The sequence below is a fragment of the Chanodichthys erythropterus genome, chromosome 4, assembly GCF_024489055.1.
Source record: "Chanodichthys erythropterus isolate Z2021 chromosome 4, ASM2448905v1, whole genome shotgun sequence".
Lineage (NCBI taxonomy): Eukaryota > Metazoa > Chordata > Actinopteri > Cypriniformes > Xenocyprididae > Chanodichthys > Chanodichthys erythropterus.
The window spans coordinates 5,859,379-5,875,000 of record NC_090224.1 but is presented as its reverse complement, the minus strand read 5'-3'; the positions used below and the strand labels follow the sequence as shown (position 1 = coordinate 5,875,000).

The 15,622-nt window shown below is 37.6% G+C and overlaps 2 protein-coding genes across 2 annotated transcripts in view; one reads left to right on the top strand and one right to left on the bottom strand.

Annotated features, from left to right (window-relative positions):
- churc1 (churchill domain containing 1) overlaps positions 1 to 2,904 on the top strand; it is a 5,703-nt gene extending 2,799 nt beyond the window's left edge. The window contains exon 4 of the mRNA XM_067383831.1: positions 819 to 2,904. Within this exon, the coding sequence (XP_067239932.1) occupies positions 819 to 911 (93 nt within the window). The 3' untranslated portion in view covers positions 912 to 2,904. The remainder of the gene's footprint in view (positions 1 to 818) is intronic.
- A 143-nt stretch (positions 2,905 to 3,047) lies between these two features.
- ttbk2b (tau tubulin kinase 2b) lies at positions 3,048 to 15,480 on the bottom strand. The gene is made up of 15 exons (XM_067383830.1): positions 15,304 to 15,480; positions 13,289 to 13,429; positions 12,529 to 12,676; positions 12,302 to 12,375; positions 12,040 to 12,180; positions 11,848 to 11,952; positions 11,167 to 11,232; positions 10,951 to 11,043; positions 10,750 to 10,875; positions 10,516 to 10,673; positions 10,226 to 10,421; positions 8,351 to 8,562; positions 7,800 to 8,256; positions 6,301 to 6,935; positions 3,048 to 4,726 (listed from the first exon to the last, which is right to left on the bottom strand). The coding sequence occupies exons 2-15, from the start codon at positions 13,355 to 13,357 to the stop codon at positions 4,408 to 4,410; spliced, it is 2,799 nt and encodes a 932-aa protein (XP_067239931.1). The 5' UTR covers positions 13,358 to 13,429; positions 15,304 to 15,480; the 3' UTR covers positions 3,048 to 4,407.
- Positions 15,481 to 15,622: the final 142 nt, after the last annotated feature.

Sequence of the window (15,622 nt, the reverse complement as noted above, 5' to 3'; positions counted from 1 at the left end):
ATTACTTACCCTCATGCCGTTCCACACCCATAAAACCTTCATTCATCTTCGGAACACAAATTAAGATATTTTAGTTGAAATCCGATGGCTCAGTGAGGACTCCATAGGGAGCAATGAAATTTCCTCTCTCAAGATCCATAAAGGTACTAAAAACATTATTTAAATCAGTTCATGTGAGTACAGTGGTTCAATATTAATATTATAAAGTGACGAGAATATTTTTGGAGCGCCAAAAAAACAAAATAATGCTTTATTTAGTGATGGCTGATTTCAAAACACTGCTTCAGGAAGATTCGGAGCACAAATGAATCAGTGTGTCGAATCATGATTCAGATCGCGTGTCAAACTGCCAACGGCTGAAATCACGTGACTTTGGCACTCCGAACAGCGGATTCTTTTATGATCCGATGCTTCCTGAAGCATTGTTTTGAAATCCGCTATCACTACATAAGTAGTTTTTTTTTTTTTTTTTTTGCGCTCCAAAAATATTCTCATCGCTTTATAATATTAATATTGAACCACTGTACTCACATGAACTGATTTAAATATGTTTTCAGTACCTTTATGGATCTTGGGAGAGGAAGTGTCATTGCTCCCTATGGAGGCCTCACAGAGTATAATATCTTAAATATTAAATATCTTAATTTGTGTTCTGAAGATGAATGAAGGTCTTACAGGTGTGGAACGGCATGAGGGTAAGTAATAAATGACAGAATTTTCATTTTTGGGTGAACTAACCCTTTAAGATGATTTGCTTAGTTTTAGTTTTTTTAAAGGGAATTTTTATTTTATTGTTTATATATTGTTATTTTTTTCAGGAATACACAATGTTGTGTATGTTGTGTGGAAAAGCAGAGGATTCCATCAGTGTGCTGCCAGACGATCCCAGACAAACAGCTCCTCTGTTCTAGAGTATTTGCCCAGATGCAGAGACAGGGAATTGAATTCTTTGTAAAGAGCATGATGGAGTGAGCCATGATATATGCAGAGTATTACATACTGTACGCTTAGCACTGGAGAACGACACATTGCCACGTTTCAGTCCAGGAGAATATTGCAGAATGCATCATGTTCTTTGTTCCTATTGCTTAAAGAGTGGCACTAAGGTTCACAGTATGGTTTCGACTCATAAAGATAAAATGAGTTTGAGTCATTTACAAATATTAAACATAATTAGGTACCATGGTTTCTTATGCTTGTGTTCATCCTATGTTTGATTTGTTCACTGTTAAAAGCAAAGTGTTTATTGTTTCCCATAGTAAAATGCTTTTTCCTATCCCATCTTAAAGGTGCAATGGGTCTCATTCATGAAACAAGAGCAGAACGAATTTTTGTGTAAATCGTGTGTAAAGTGGTTCTGGCGTAAATTTTCGGATTCATTAAAATGTTCGTATTTTCCAAATGTTAGTTGGTACGAAAGAAATCTACACCTGCTCCCAGCCACGCGTAAATAGTGCGTTTAACATCCGAACGTTTTGCTCATTAATAAGGCTGCATTTTAATTCACCTTAATAAGGTACATATTTACAGCATTTTGAAAAAAATATTATATATAGTCACATACGTTTTTTCTTTTTACTTTTGTTGTGAGAGCCAGTAATAAGCTGCGTTCACGTCACCTTGTATTTACCGCTCTCTTGAAATGACGTTATATTCGGAGCTGTTCACGTCCTTTTGGTCCTTGGACTGGAAATTATGCGTTTCCATGGCACCACTATCAACGCCTAATAAATCAATCTACAGCGGTCAGGTGGTATAGTGGCCACATGTTACATGTGGGAGCTTTCAGAAAACTCCCAGCTTACAAACTAATTACGAACTCTACGAGGACGTGAACGCTTTTTACAAGCTAGAATCTTGTAACTACAGGAATTACGAGGCCGCGTGAACGCACCTATAGCATCTGCAAACGGAGCACTTTAATCAAATAATGAATTGATTTCAATAGGGCTGGGCAAACTATGGAACTTGTTTCCTATAAAATGGCCAAAATCCTTAATTTGGTGTCATAAAATGATGCCCATATATAGTTGTCAGTCGGATTTAATGGGCGGGATTTATGGCAATTGAGAATGAACGTGCACGCGCGTCCCATTCACGACTGATTGGAATTCATTAACACACACACACACACATTTCACTATCACTTCTGACGTTTACGAAGTATTTGTGAATCAGGAGGAGAGTTTTCGGGAAAGTCTGTTTACGCGCAAATCACTCACATATTTACTCGTATATTTACGAATGTTTCATGAATGAGACCCAATGTGTACATTTTAGGAGGATCCATTGACAGAAATGCAATATAATATACATAACTATGTTTTCAGTGGTGTATAAAGATGTTGCATAATGAACCGTTATGTTTTTATTACCTTAGAAAGAGCCATTTCTATCTACATACACCGCGGGTCCATTTTGCGGCATCACGTTTCTATCTACAGTATCCCTAAACGGACAAACTGCTCTACAGAGCGCATTTGCTTGACTTGCTTCTCTCTGCTGTTTCAGACGAAGACATTTTTGTCCTTTCAATTCGCAGCCTCACTGCAAGATGGCACTAAAATTTACACACTGCACCTTTAAGGCCAATTCACGCAGCACAACAATTTTGCTCTGTTGCCAATTATAAGAGTTTGCAGTGGAAATATCAGACTACCAAAGGTTTAAGTGAATTAGCAATTTGTTAATCACAGACAGGATTTTTGTTACTATGCAGCACTTACATAGAACATGATTGGTTTAGATACATGAAATGTTTTAAATGATGAAAAAACAGATTCCTGCTTGTTATTACTGATACATTTAAAGTATATATAATGTCATACTGTATTTCTAGTGTTTATGCAACACATTTTTTTGTAAGCTTTGTCTAAATAAACTATGAAACACTGAATTTTGTTTATTAAAGTAATGACAGTATAATGTCATCACAACATCAAGCATTTTGTACTTAAGAGTACTTATTTATTCCATTAATATGAATACATATACATTCCAACATGGTAACTTTTTTTGCATGATTGAAATATGTTTGTTAGCAAAATACAGTACATGAAGCATGAGGTGGGATTTCTTTTTCTTAATATATTTATATCTATATACAGTTGATTATGTACAATTCTCAAGATAATAGAACATCCGCCGTTCCGCAGTTGTGGGCCTATACTGATGCTTTTTAAAGTAAAAGTACTTCCAGAGGACAAAACAGACTATCCAGAACAAAACAACTATTCTAGCTGCACAGCACACAATAAAGTCGTGATAATGATGTAGCTACAATCCCTTTCTTCGTACATCCGCAAGGGTCTCACACTCCTTTCGATATATACCATGACAGAATTCAATCCCAAAATCCGCAGAAGCATCTTGGCATAAGCAGCCATCTTATCAAACAGACATCTTGCAGATGTATTCAAGTAATAGGGGAATGGGACTATAGTGTTTGAATCAAGAGTTCCTTTAAGGGTCGGTATAGTGTTTCGCTGAAATATATTGGTAAGTTTCTTACTGATATAACTATTTACAGGGACTGTTAGTATGATATTGCAGGCATGGAAGAGATTATACTTGGCATTTGCAAGGTTGCTGACCCTTAATGTGATGGCGAATTCACTCAGTAGCAAGTCATAAAGCTACATTGTCATGTATGTAACCACATCCAATAAATAAATAAATACATTCTATAGATGATACAGTTTACAGTACATACATTCCCTGAAATACATATATACACATGCTTGCTCGGACCAGATGTACCTATACATGAATGATATCACCTTGTATAAATGGTTATGGGTTGAAATGAGCATTTAAGATTAAACGCTTTGACCCATGATTAAAAAACAAAAAAAAAATGATAGAAAATGTAATGTTAGAGTGCCTACGAAACTTAAAACGTGCATCTGTTTGACAGAATACAATGAGTTACTAAGTGCAGCCCCACTGTTTTCACATTTCAAACATTCTCACTGATAGTGACAAATAGTGTTTAAAATCTGACATACGTTAGGTATGTAAAGTAAAATGTGCAACGACAAAAAAACATTAAAAAGATAGCAAAAACAAAAAAAATATATGGCACAAACTATATAAAGTTTAAAATAAATAAATAAAAATAACTGCGATGAAATGCAATGGGCACGTTTTTAGGACAAAGTCACACAGCGTCACTGAAAAGTTCAGCATGTTAATATTTCATGTTTTCCTAAAATGTCAAAAACACGATGCTTTCAAGTAATCACAACCAACCGGCAAATACCCGGTCCTTTATCGCTCTACTTATCAAAACACCACTTGTAAAAAGGCTTCAGTTCATCAGGCTTCATCGTGTGACGTTAAAAGCTACTTCTGGAACAGGTTGTCAAATTACTGACAACTCACGCCATTCATTACGTGCTTTTCTCTTTATTTGCTCGTTTTGGTTGTGGTTTTGCTCTCAGGACTTCCTGCTCTGACTCTGGTGCAGAACCCTGTCCCGTGATTTACTCGCACGTCACTGATTCGAGGAGGCGGGGAGGCTGAGCAGCTACTTGGTGACGGGCTCTGACCCCCCTCAAAACGGGAAGGGGAGGAGCTTAGCGAGCGCTGCAGAGAGGAGGCGGTGGTGCGCTGGTAACGAGAGGAGCTGACGCCCAGCCCACCTCGCTCCTGCATGAGCTGTGTGAGGTTGTCCAAGAGGTCCGTGTCACCGGTGCTGCTAGCTCGAATGCGGTAGCGTCTGCGTCTGAAACATTCAATATCACATCAATTATTTAGATGTATGCTGTAACAGCTTAAGGTGATGTTCATTTAGCTTCCATATGAAAGAATTTCACATGACTGTTTCTCAGGCTGAATTAGACTAGTATTCCAGTCATTTGAGTTTATAAGAGTCTTTTGTCCATCAACTAGGGCCCTATGAAATCCTCAAATTCCATTTTATTTTTTTCCTAATTCTGTTTTTTTTCCATTTAAAATTTTTCTGGATTCTGTTTTTTCAGTTTTAATTTTTTTGGACTCCATTTTAATTTTAATGGTTAAATCAAAAAGCATGTCTAATTCATTGAAATCATGAAACTTATACAATTTAACAACAATGTATTAAAAGTTACATTTTTTTAGGGCCCTATGAAATATGTTTTGGTTTTTTTCCCCTCTCAAATTTCGTTTTATTTTGACCAAATTCTGTGTTTCCTGTTTTAAGTTCTCTGGATTCAATTAAATTTTAATAAACAAAAAAGCATGTCTAATTAATTGAATTCATAAAAACAACAAAATATATTAATTTAAAAAAAACTTTTCTATGAAGGTTTTTTTTTTTTTTTTTTTTTAAGAAATTTTGTGTTGTGTATTTTAATTTTTCTGGCAATCAAACAAAGGCATAAAACATTAGTTTAATTTATGTTTTAATCATATGACATAAAAAAAACCTTTTTTGTCAAACAAAGTGATGCACTTTGCTGCACAAAACTTGGAAGAAAAATTGTGATAATTCTTTAAAAAAAAGTTTTAATAATATAATTTATATATATATATTTTTAATAAAAAAAAATATATAAATTATTATTAGTCATAGTATTTCATTGAGACAAATTCTACTGTACAACAGTAATATATTTCTCTCACAATTCCTTTAAGTTAAACAGAACGTTTATTTTGACGGGTTTCCGTGAAGACGTTTGAGTATCTATTTCTGTGTGTTTATGATATGACATTAGCTTTTCTCAAAATGCTAAAATGCTCATTGAGTGAGACTCTCAAAGCAGCTCTGGATATTTAGTTTATGCATTCATGTCCTTATATAGTGAGGTGACAGAGGCTGAAAACACTGTGAGAGTCATGCGTGCCTCAGTGTGTGTGGGAAATGAAACTGCGTGTCTGCGCCATTCATTCACATAGAGACGCGTTCTGCAGGATAAATATTTAAATAGTCTTTTTGCATTTTAATATTCACAGACACTAGTCTATATCGCGATTTGATTTAAATGTACTGACCTACTTTTGATTTATTCATCAAAAATTTTACAAATTCTATGATATTCCGCGTTATACAGTAAATTCTGTTTTTATGACTGAATTCCGTGAATCTATCTGCGTTTCTGCATCACAGAAATCATAGGGCCCTAATCAACTGGACTACATTGGTCACACTTGATTATCTAAAACGGACCAGCACATAAAGAGATTTCATGGACTACAAAACTGTCTCATTTGTTTGTGTGGTTTTTTGCGTGCAGCCCATGAGGACAACTTAATACAGTGTAATAGGAACTTGCTACATTATGAAAATACTAATTTTGCAATTCTTGCTTTTCTCACCTGTTCTCGCCACCTGTGCGAAGGGGTGGTTTGCCTGGTGGTGGCCGAGGAATAAATCGAGAAGACAGCTGGTCCGGTACTAGTGTGGGGCTTATGGGTCTTGGTATTTTACTCTTGCTCGACAGAGGTCCTGAAGAGGAAGACAGAGAGAGCGGCTCCTCCACCTGCCAGTCTGATACTCGAGAACCGGTGGGGAAGGTGAACTTGTCACGCAGCAATGCTGAGGGGAAGTGCTCACATGACAGCGACAGAGATGGGGAAAGCGGTGCTGGAAAACCCCTGCGGGTCGGAGAGTCTGGGTCACGAACCGGGATGCGACTGGTTCGGGGTGATAATTCACGAGGTGAAAGTTCACGAGGTGATGCCGGAGCTGCGTCAACACTGTGTCCAGTCGTCTCACCCTGGTTAGGGGTTGAAGGAGGCCCGCCGTCAGGACAGCCCGAGTCGCTCTCCACATCCTTGTCAGAAGCCTTGACAGAGATAATGTTTTCATCTGGCTTGTTAGGGCGTTTAGAGGGTGAAATTGCTGACCCATGGTCCTGCTCTTTTTCCACAGGGCCTGATGGATTGTCAGGCTGAGAGTTGTCTCCTGTCTTCTGCTGAGGCTGAATGGGCTGTAGCACTGCACTGGATGACTGTGAAGGAAATAGCATTAAGAGACAGGACATTATTAATGGAGCCCTGCAGAGATATACTCTTATAAATTTGTTCTTCTTAGTGTACCATACACTGCCTGGTGAGATTTACTGAGTTTGTGTCAGCTTCACTTTTGGTCTGATGATGTTAATGTGTAAATCCAAGTTGCTGGCCAAAATCTGTGATGTTGCAGTGAAACTACTGCAATGCACCCATAAACGATCACTACTCACTGCTACAGTTTCCATCACACAATGAAACATTTTTTTTTTTAACATTATAGGTTTTTTTAACCCAAGTTTTTTATTTTTTTTTTATTTTTTTTATTTTTTTAAGAAATTAATACTTTTGGTCAGCAAGGACACATTAAATTGATCAAAAGTAACAGTAAATACATTTATAATATTACAAAAGATTTCTATTTCAAATAAATGCTGCTCTTTAGAACTTTCTATACATCAAAGAATCTTGAAAAAAATGATTAGCAGCAAAAATGTTTTTAACATTGATAATAAATAATAAGAAATGCACTAAATCTGCATTTGAATGATCATGTGACACTGAAGACTGGAGTAATGCTGCTGAAAATTCAGCTTGGCCATCACAGGAATGAATTACTTTTTAAAATATATTAAAAAAGAAAACAGTTTTCTTTTTTATTGTAATAATATTTCACAATATTATTGTTTTTATAGTATTTTTTTATTAAATAAATGCAGCCCTGGTGAGCATAAGAGACTTCTTTCAAAAACGTTAAAAACATTTTAGAAGTTGTATAATTGACATCATATCTCACAAAAATATGAACTTATTTGTTTAGAATTTTAAACTCTTCTACTAAGAATATAGCATGAGTTGTTTACCTGCTCAAGATGAGACCTGCTGAGGTGGACCACTGACGCAGGCTGTATTGTGGGAAGTCTTCTCAATCCAGACAGGCCTATTACGCCAGGCAAACCTGGAAGTCGGGCGAATGGAGGTCCAGTGTGGCAGACACCTGTGTGGAATTCTGCTGAGCCAATCAGGCTGCTAGCACGCTGAGGCAAGGGGTCGGACCAGGTGCGAGGGAGGGCGAGGGGGCTGGAGGAGCGTGGCGAGATCCCTGAGCGTTCCTCCTCATCTGGTTTAGAGCCAGCTGAACCGCTACCTCCCTCAAGCTCAACTAGGACCCACTCCTGTGAGTCACCCTCTTGAGGGACGGGGCTGAGGTTGACGGCAACGTAACCGCTACTGGCTGCCCCCTCCTCATCCTCCAAAGAGCCCTGCTCGACCCGACAGACGGACCTGTCTTGGGACAGACCTGGCCGCTGCTTGCCTAAACTAATAAGATGAAGAAGGAAAAGTGGTTATGATGTCTCTAGTGACCAGTTCACATTTATAAGAATAGAAGTTCATTAAGACTCTGTTTACTGACTAGGCCTCAAGGAATCGTTCAATGGTGGGTTTGGGTTCGGGGGTCAGTCTCTTGTCCAGCCCCATGCTCTGACTATGGCGCATCCTTCTCAGCAGAGGAGCCACACGGTCGATGAGCAAGGTCTCTGAACGCACACGTCTGGGAGAGCCCTGGATGGAGCCGCTGTTGGGGCTCTGGTTGCCCTCTTTGCTTCGCTCCTCCTCACTAGCCACCTGGATCAGCAACACAAGCTCATGATTATCTCTGAATTAAATACAAACCTGCAAACTTCAGACCGGCGAAAAAGGTGATGGGGAGGGTATAAGTAACAATAACAGACCTACTCTTTAAATTCTTCTAATGAATAAGGTAATATCCTAAACTGTAAAAGTTCAAATAATACAAGTTTTGACAAAAACAAAAAGTTTTTATGAAATGATAAACATCACATTCCATCCTAATAAATGATTATGCACTTTATATAAATAAAGGTTAGTTCACCAAAAAATTAAATTCTGTCATTAATTACTCACTTTCTTGTTGTTCCAAACCTGTTCATCTTTGGAACACAAATTATGATATTTTTTATTAAATCCGAGAGCTTTCACATCCCCCCACAGACAGCAACACGATTGCCACTTTCAAGGCCCAGAAAGGTAGTAAAGACATTGTTAAAATAGTCTGTGTGACTATACTGGTTCAACCTTAATTTTATGAAGCAATGAGAATTCTTTTTGTGTGCAAAAATAATGACTTTATTCAACAATTTCTTCTATTCCATGTCAGTCTCTGACACTTTTCGTAATTTTGAACTAACCTTTTAAGAAAAATGGCAGATGGGCTGAATGAAAATGCAAATCCACTCTCTGACAGTAGGTGGTGCCAATCAAAAAGCAGAAATATAGCAGTTACCATTCATATAATGCGGAAAATGGAAAAGAAAACGGCATTGAAACTCTGAAGACAGTCAGTTCCTTTCAGATATACAGTAGTCAACATTTGAAGTGGATCAAAAAAGTTCATCAAAGTTGTCCTAAGAAGGATTTAGGACAACTTTGATGAAAGGTTTTGATCAACTTCAAATGTTAACTACTGCACATTCATATAAACCCCCAGCAAAAGAAAAATAAATAAATAAATAACCCTAAAAAAAAATTTTAATGCCTATTTTAATGCCAGAATGACAAGTTTACAGGTGTGTAAATAACGGAGTGATTAGCAGTCATTCCATCTGAATCAAGTGTGCCGCACAAATCCTGAAAAGTGAAACAAAAGCATCTCGATTGCCCCCAGGTGGTTGGTCCTAGTATAGGTCATAAACCCCGCCCTCTCCATGTAATTTAATGGAATGCGAGGAAAACTAAACAATTAAATTACACTTAAAATAATTTTTTCCAAAGATGGTTTCTGTCATTTTATGTAGTTTTTATCATGCTGATATAAGTTCAAGTGTTCGTTTTTAAATAAGTTTTGTTTTAGTTCATTATTTGATGCTATAAAAATGGGGATGCGACGTCATAATTGACAGCTGTTTTCAACAGCTTCTCTCAGCAAAGTAGTCACTGAGACTTTTTTCGGGAGAAGACTGGAGCTTTAACTTTAATTTCTACATTTCCATAAATGAATAAACTTCCATAAAAGTTTATTTCACACCGAAATAATGAGTTGTTCTGCAGTAAACTGTAGTAAACGATTCTGCAGGAGTGTGGGGAAAACACTTCATGCTCACTACTGTGCAGAATCAGGTCCCGAGTTCACTACAGTGCAGACTCAGGTCCCAAATCTGCATAAGATGTCAGCGCCATATTGGGACACTGGCGGCTTCACTTTTCTACGATGGAAGAGAGTGAAGGTGCGTCGTCCATATTTTTTTACAGTCTATGGTCTGAATAGTACCTTTCTGATTAGCGGCTGAACATGGTTGAGGTTTCGGTCACGGCTGTGCTCCATATCCTCCCAGACATCCGCTCCCTGCGCAGGCTGCGTTGGGATGGGGGCGCAATTATCAGCCTCACTGAGGCGTTCACCCTGAAGGACATCCTCTGTGTTCTCACGCTGCAGATCGCCCGGGATCACGGAGGCATTGGCCATGCTAGGAAGAAACATTCATTTAACCATGTAGACATCAAACAGTTTATATAGAGACTCAATGCATTATTGAATCATCATATATGCTGGATATCTACCCCAAATATGCAGGTGTGAGGCGGGTCAACTGCTGGGCTGTGGTTGTCAGGGTTCCAACATTAAGTGTGTCCTCTGAATCTGTTCTCTCCCAGTCATACGGGTCGTTTTCCACCACATTGTAGCTCTTCATACTGTTGTCAAAGACTGACATCAGGAGCTGCAACACAATGAGAGTATGTTAGTGAATGGGTATGCTTACAAAAATCTTTGCTAAAAATGGCTCAGTTCAGTACCTGATAATCTGGTTTAGTGTAATAGTCCAGATTGGAGATATGGTCGAGGAAAATGCTAAACTCATCTGGGAGGCTCTTGAGCATGAGACGATGGTTGTACGTCTCCTTCATATTTCCGACCTGTTCCTGTATTGATAGCAGGATTAAGAACACCAGCAAAGTCTCTTATTCATGGAAAATTATGATTTGAGCAGAACTCACTTTGTCTTTGATTTTCCTCCAGGGTAGCTGACCCACCATGAACTCCACAAGCATATAAAATAACGACCAGAGGTCATCATGACGACCCATTTCCTTTGAAAACGAAGGATGTGCATTTTAGTGAAATATGAATAAGTAATATGACCTGCTGTGTAAAAGACACCTGATCGGCATCCGCCATTGGCTTGAGAATGTGTGCAAAAAGAGAGAAGTTACCTTATTTTTGTGCGCATTAACTGAAGCATAACGGACGGTCCCTCTGAAACCTGCCACTGGTCGTGGCTTTGGACAATAAAGAGATTGTGCAGTCATAAGTAAATATATAGAAATACATTACAGGTATAGTTCACTCAAAAATGATGACATTGAAAATTATGTCAATGTTCACTTAAAAATCTTGACATCCACCTTTTGGTTCATTCATAAGAGTCTGAGTAGTATCTTTTAGACCAGTTTTGTGAACAAGGTCAACTGATTCAATGAAAAAAATCCTATTTGTTCACAAATCGTACATCACTACTTTTCTCATGAGCTCTGAAATTCTAGGTTATTTCTCATCCAATGCTTCCGTATGACTTCAGAAGGTCTGTAATATAGTGCAGGAGCCATGTGGAGCCACTTTTATAAAACTTTTATGGTTCTTTTATGTCCTTTTTAAATATTGAAAGCTTCAATCCCCAATCACTGTAATAGAAAAGAGCAATTCTTCAGTAATTACTTGAAATTTCTGCTTTTGTGTTCTACAGAAGAAATAGAACGCGAGTAAATGATAACTGAATTTTAATTTTTGTGTGAACTATCCCTTTAAGCAACACTACTATATGAAAATAGCATTCTTAAAAAGACAGAGTAATGTTTCATAAATATAACCTTTAAAATAAATCTGTGATTACTCACTGGACGGACTTCTTGACATGAGTTTGTAAACTGGCGTGCCAACCCAAAATCAAGCATATAACAGGTTCGGCATGTAATGGAAAGTCGGCCCATTGCGAAGTTGGACTGTTTGAAATAGAAAAGGTTTGATGATTAGTTTATATAGTCTAAAAAGGAAGAATAAGGCCATGTTAAAAGAGAGAGCAGACTTACGGGTTTGATGTCTCGATGCAGGAAACCCACAGAGTGGATGCTCTCGATGGCTTCCAAGATTTGTCGACCCAGCCTGAGTGTGGTGGAGACACTGAATGTGCCATGGCTCATGTTGCGTCGAAGGTCTGCCAAGTTCCTGCCCTGCAGTTCAATGGACAAACATCACTTCAGGTGACTGAAGTCAGGGTTGTTATGTTACTATGACCTGTGTGAAATAACGTCCATCAATTCAGAAACAAGAATAAATCATCTGACGCCCTACCTGAAGCTCCATAACCACGTAGTTGAAGCGGTCATTGCGTCCACAGCCAACAAAACGACAAACATGGTCTTTACCTACAAAATAGGTCAAAATAAAGAAATAGTGAATTATATACAAATCCATTTGTATTTTTGGCAATGTAATACTGTTTTTGCCCATAATAGAGTAGAATATAGTGTTTTTATGTTTGCTTAATATAGGCCTTAAATGTCTGTCTTCATCTTTACCCTGAAGTCTTTTCAAAACTGCTACTTCCATCTTCAGGACCTGTTTGGGCTGCTGGGCAGACTCCACTTTCAGAGCCACATTGGCCTGGTTCGCCTGGTCCAGGACTTCATAGATCTCGCCAAAACCACCCCCACCAATCTTCTTCAACTAGACAGGAAAGAAAAATATGAAATGAATGACAAAAAGAAATCCTGAAACAAACAAAACAAAAATTATATTATAAAGGGAGCATTCACAAGTACAGCATTTATTTGAAATAAAAATAACATTGTCTTCTCTGTCATTTTTGATCAATTTAATGCCTGCTAAATAAAAATAATAATTTTTTCCAAAAAAAGACACCTCAAACTTAGGTATTATACTGTATACATCTTTTTTCCCCTTCTCTAATTGAGTAGACAGCTTTCAAACTTGTGTTGGAGAACAAATGTTACATCCCCATTTCTGTTCAGGCATGAAATACTGCCTTTGAAAAAATGTCCTAGCAAAACAACACTTTTGTCATGAAATATAATGCTGTGTCTCATGACTATTTGTCAGCGTGCTGTACAGTTTTCTGTGCTGATGTCAGCACTGCTCAACACACCTGCAGTGTATCGTTTGACTAAGTTTAAAAGAAAAAAAAAACTCCTTGGCTGTGCAAAAGTTTACATAAAGGATTCTGACAGCTATCAGAACATGTCTACGAAACTAACGTTGAGTATTTGAACAGTCCTGAAGTCTTGTCCTCATAAATACAGCTCCTTCAAAAGAACTCACCACTCTCCATCGCTCCCGGACCATGCTCCCGACAGCCAAGATATCAGTCTGCTCCCCTGTTCCACTCATCCTGATGCTCAAGAGTGGACTGAGCACACTCAGAGAAGCTCTACACCTCACATCAGTGAGCTTGGGTCCTTACTGAAAATCAAGACATCTGTAGACTTAAAAAAGGCTTCATTTAGTTGGAAATGCAGGGTTACAGCAGAAATGAAAGGCTCTAGAGAAGTTTGCAGACATAAGGGAGATTCCTTTGCTACGATGGCTTTAGACATGACAAAAATATTTTTTTGGCTGCATCCATTAGGAGGGCCTTCTGTAAAAGTAGCCTAAATTACTTGAATCTGACCTGTCCCAAGGTTGTCTTTTTAACAGAATAGTCAAGATCTGTATAAGAATCTGTCCTGGTTCTTTTTTGACTGTCAATGCTAGGGTGCAGAGCAAAACTGATGATGCTAAATACAGTAAAACCCTTGAGGAACAGGCATACTGTAGGCCTGAAACAAGAATAAAATCTGCAAGACAGTGACTCAGGGAAACATAATGTAAATCTACATCACAAAGACTAGATTCATTATTTTATATGGCTATCTAGTTATAAAACAGAGAACCTCGGCTCTGTTTGATGTTAACTATAAGAGAAAAAAAATGCAATCATTGCTATTTGCTAAGAGCCTACATGCATATTGAGAAACATTCTACAACTAATTTACCACTCCAAACACTTGTAGATAATATGTGCATTATCTTGAGTAATATATGTATTATTTTGTATATTATGCACAAGTATACTATGCATTGTCTGTCAATACCTGAGTGCAGTGTTGGTGAATCATGCACACAAGACTTTCAATTATTGTTCCACTTGTGTATATGGTGTGTGTTTCTCAACCAGGGGTCCATGGACCCCTAGTGGTCCTTGACATAATGCCTGGGGGTCCTTATTAAAATATCAGAATATGAATTTTTGTATATTTTGACATGTTCCCATAAAAGAAGAAGATAATATGTTTAATATAACTGACGATATGACTAAATATAGGACAAGTAACTAACATAGTAGTAGTAAATTTAACTCGATTGCATTTGGTCGTCACAAAGACATTAATGATACCAATGAGCCAATTTTGGTTCCTTGAGGATGGTTCCAAATATGACAGGGGTCAATTACTCAAAAAAGGTTGAGTTTCAATAAAGTGAATTGATTTGATTAGTCACAGCCCAAATGTAAAAAATATGTTTCTATTCTGACACACAAAATTGCTTAAAAAATTAACAATGTTGTATTGCTGTAAAATGCTATAATTATAATATATATATATATATATATATATATATATATATATATATATATATATATATATATAAGAATAAAAATGTTTACTGTACTTTAAAGTATAACAAATTATTATTGTCTATAAAGGACCCAATTCTGTTAAAAGTAATTTATTCAGGCTTTAGTCATTAAAACTGTACTAAACTATCAATACTAATATTTTCCCCACCGGTCAGAACTGAACCGATGGATGACAGTCCAAACTGCCATACGTTAGCTGCATGCAGTACTGTTTTAATAGGGATCATCTTAAGGGTGGCTGCAGCTGGCCTGTTACATGTCTTTATTAGCTGGATGTGTAACTGAATTGTGAGCATTTTAGCTTATACCAACATCCACAAGCTATGTTGAAAACTGCCGCTGTCTTGTAGATGTTGGTTGAGTCTTTATCTCTGTCCTTTCCGCATCCAGTGATAAAAGAGGGAGACATAGGACAAAGCTAGCTAAAGCTAAAGCATCAGCCAAAGCCAAATCACTGAACAAAACAGCGCAATGAAACGGTGCCGCGCTAGCTAATTAGCCAAACTGAACATCTGCGCCTCAACATACAGCTATTATTGAACATACGGTTGCCAGGTTACGCATTGGCAACACCATGTTGTGACGGCTTTAATCCCGTTAATAATGCGGACTAGCTCGCTATGCACGCTCTCATTCAGTTACCCGGTGTGTACATTACCTCTGTCTGCAGCGGAGGTCCAATATATTTCCGAAGGCTTCAAAACATCTTCTTTTGTTCTATAGACCATGCTGATGTGAAATGTTGGACATACTAATCCCATAACGTTTTAAAACACAAAATAAAGACTGAAGTTCACGTTATCAGCTTCACTTCTCTCAGCAGCAGCAGCGGTGGCTCGATGACTGAGCGCGAGCACCGATATGTGACGTCACAACTGGTCGATTGGGTATGATCCCAAACAACAATTTTATTATTATAATTTTATATATATATATATATATATATATATATATATATATATATATATATATATATA

Excerpts from the sequence above, each read along its gene's own strand:
- ttbk2b (XM_067383830.1), bottom strand. The coding sequence starts at position 13,357 with ATGAGTGGAACAGGGGAGCAGACTGATATCTTGGCTGTCGGGAGCATG. Across the intron at positions 12,181-12,301 it reads ACGTGGTTATGGAGCTTCAG|GGCAGGAACTTGGCAGACCT; the intron begins GTAGGGCGTCAG and ends ATTGAACTGCAG. Across the intron at positions 11,044-11,166 it reads TTAATGCGCACAAAAATAAG|GAAATGGGTCGTCATGATGA; the intron begins GTAACTTCTCTC and ends TCGTTTTCAAAG.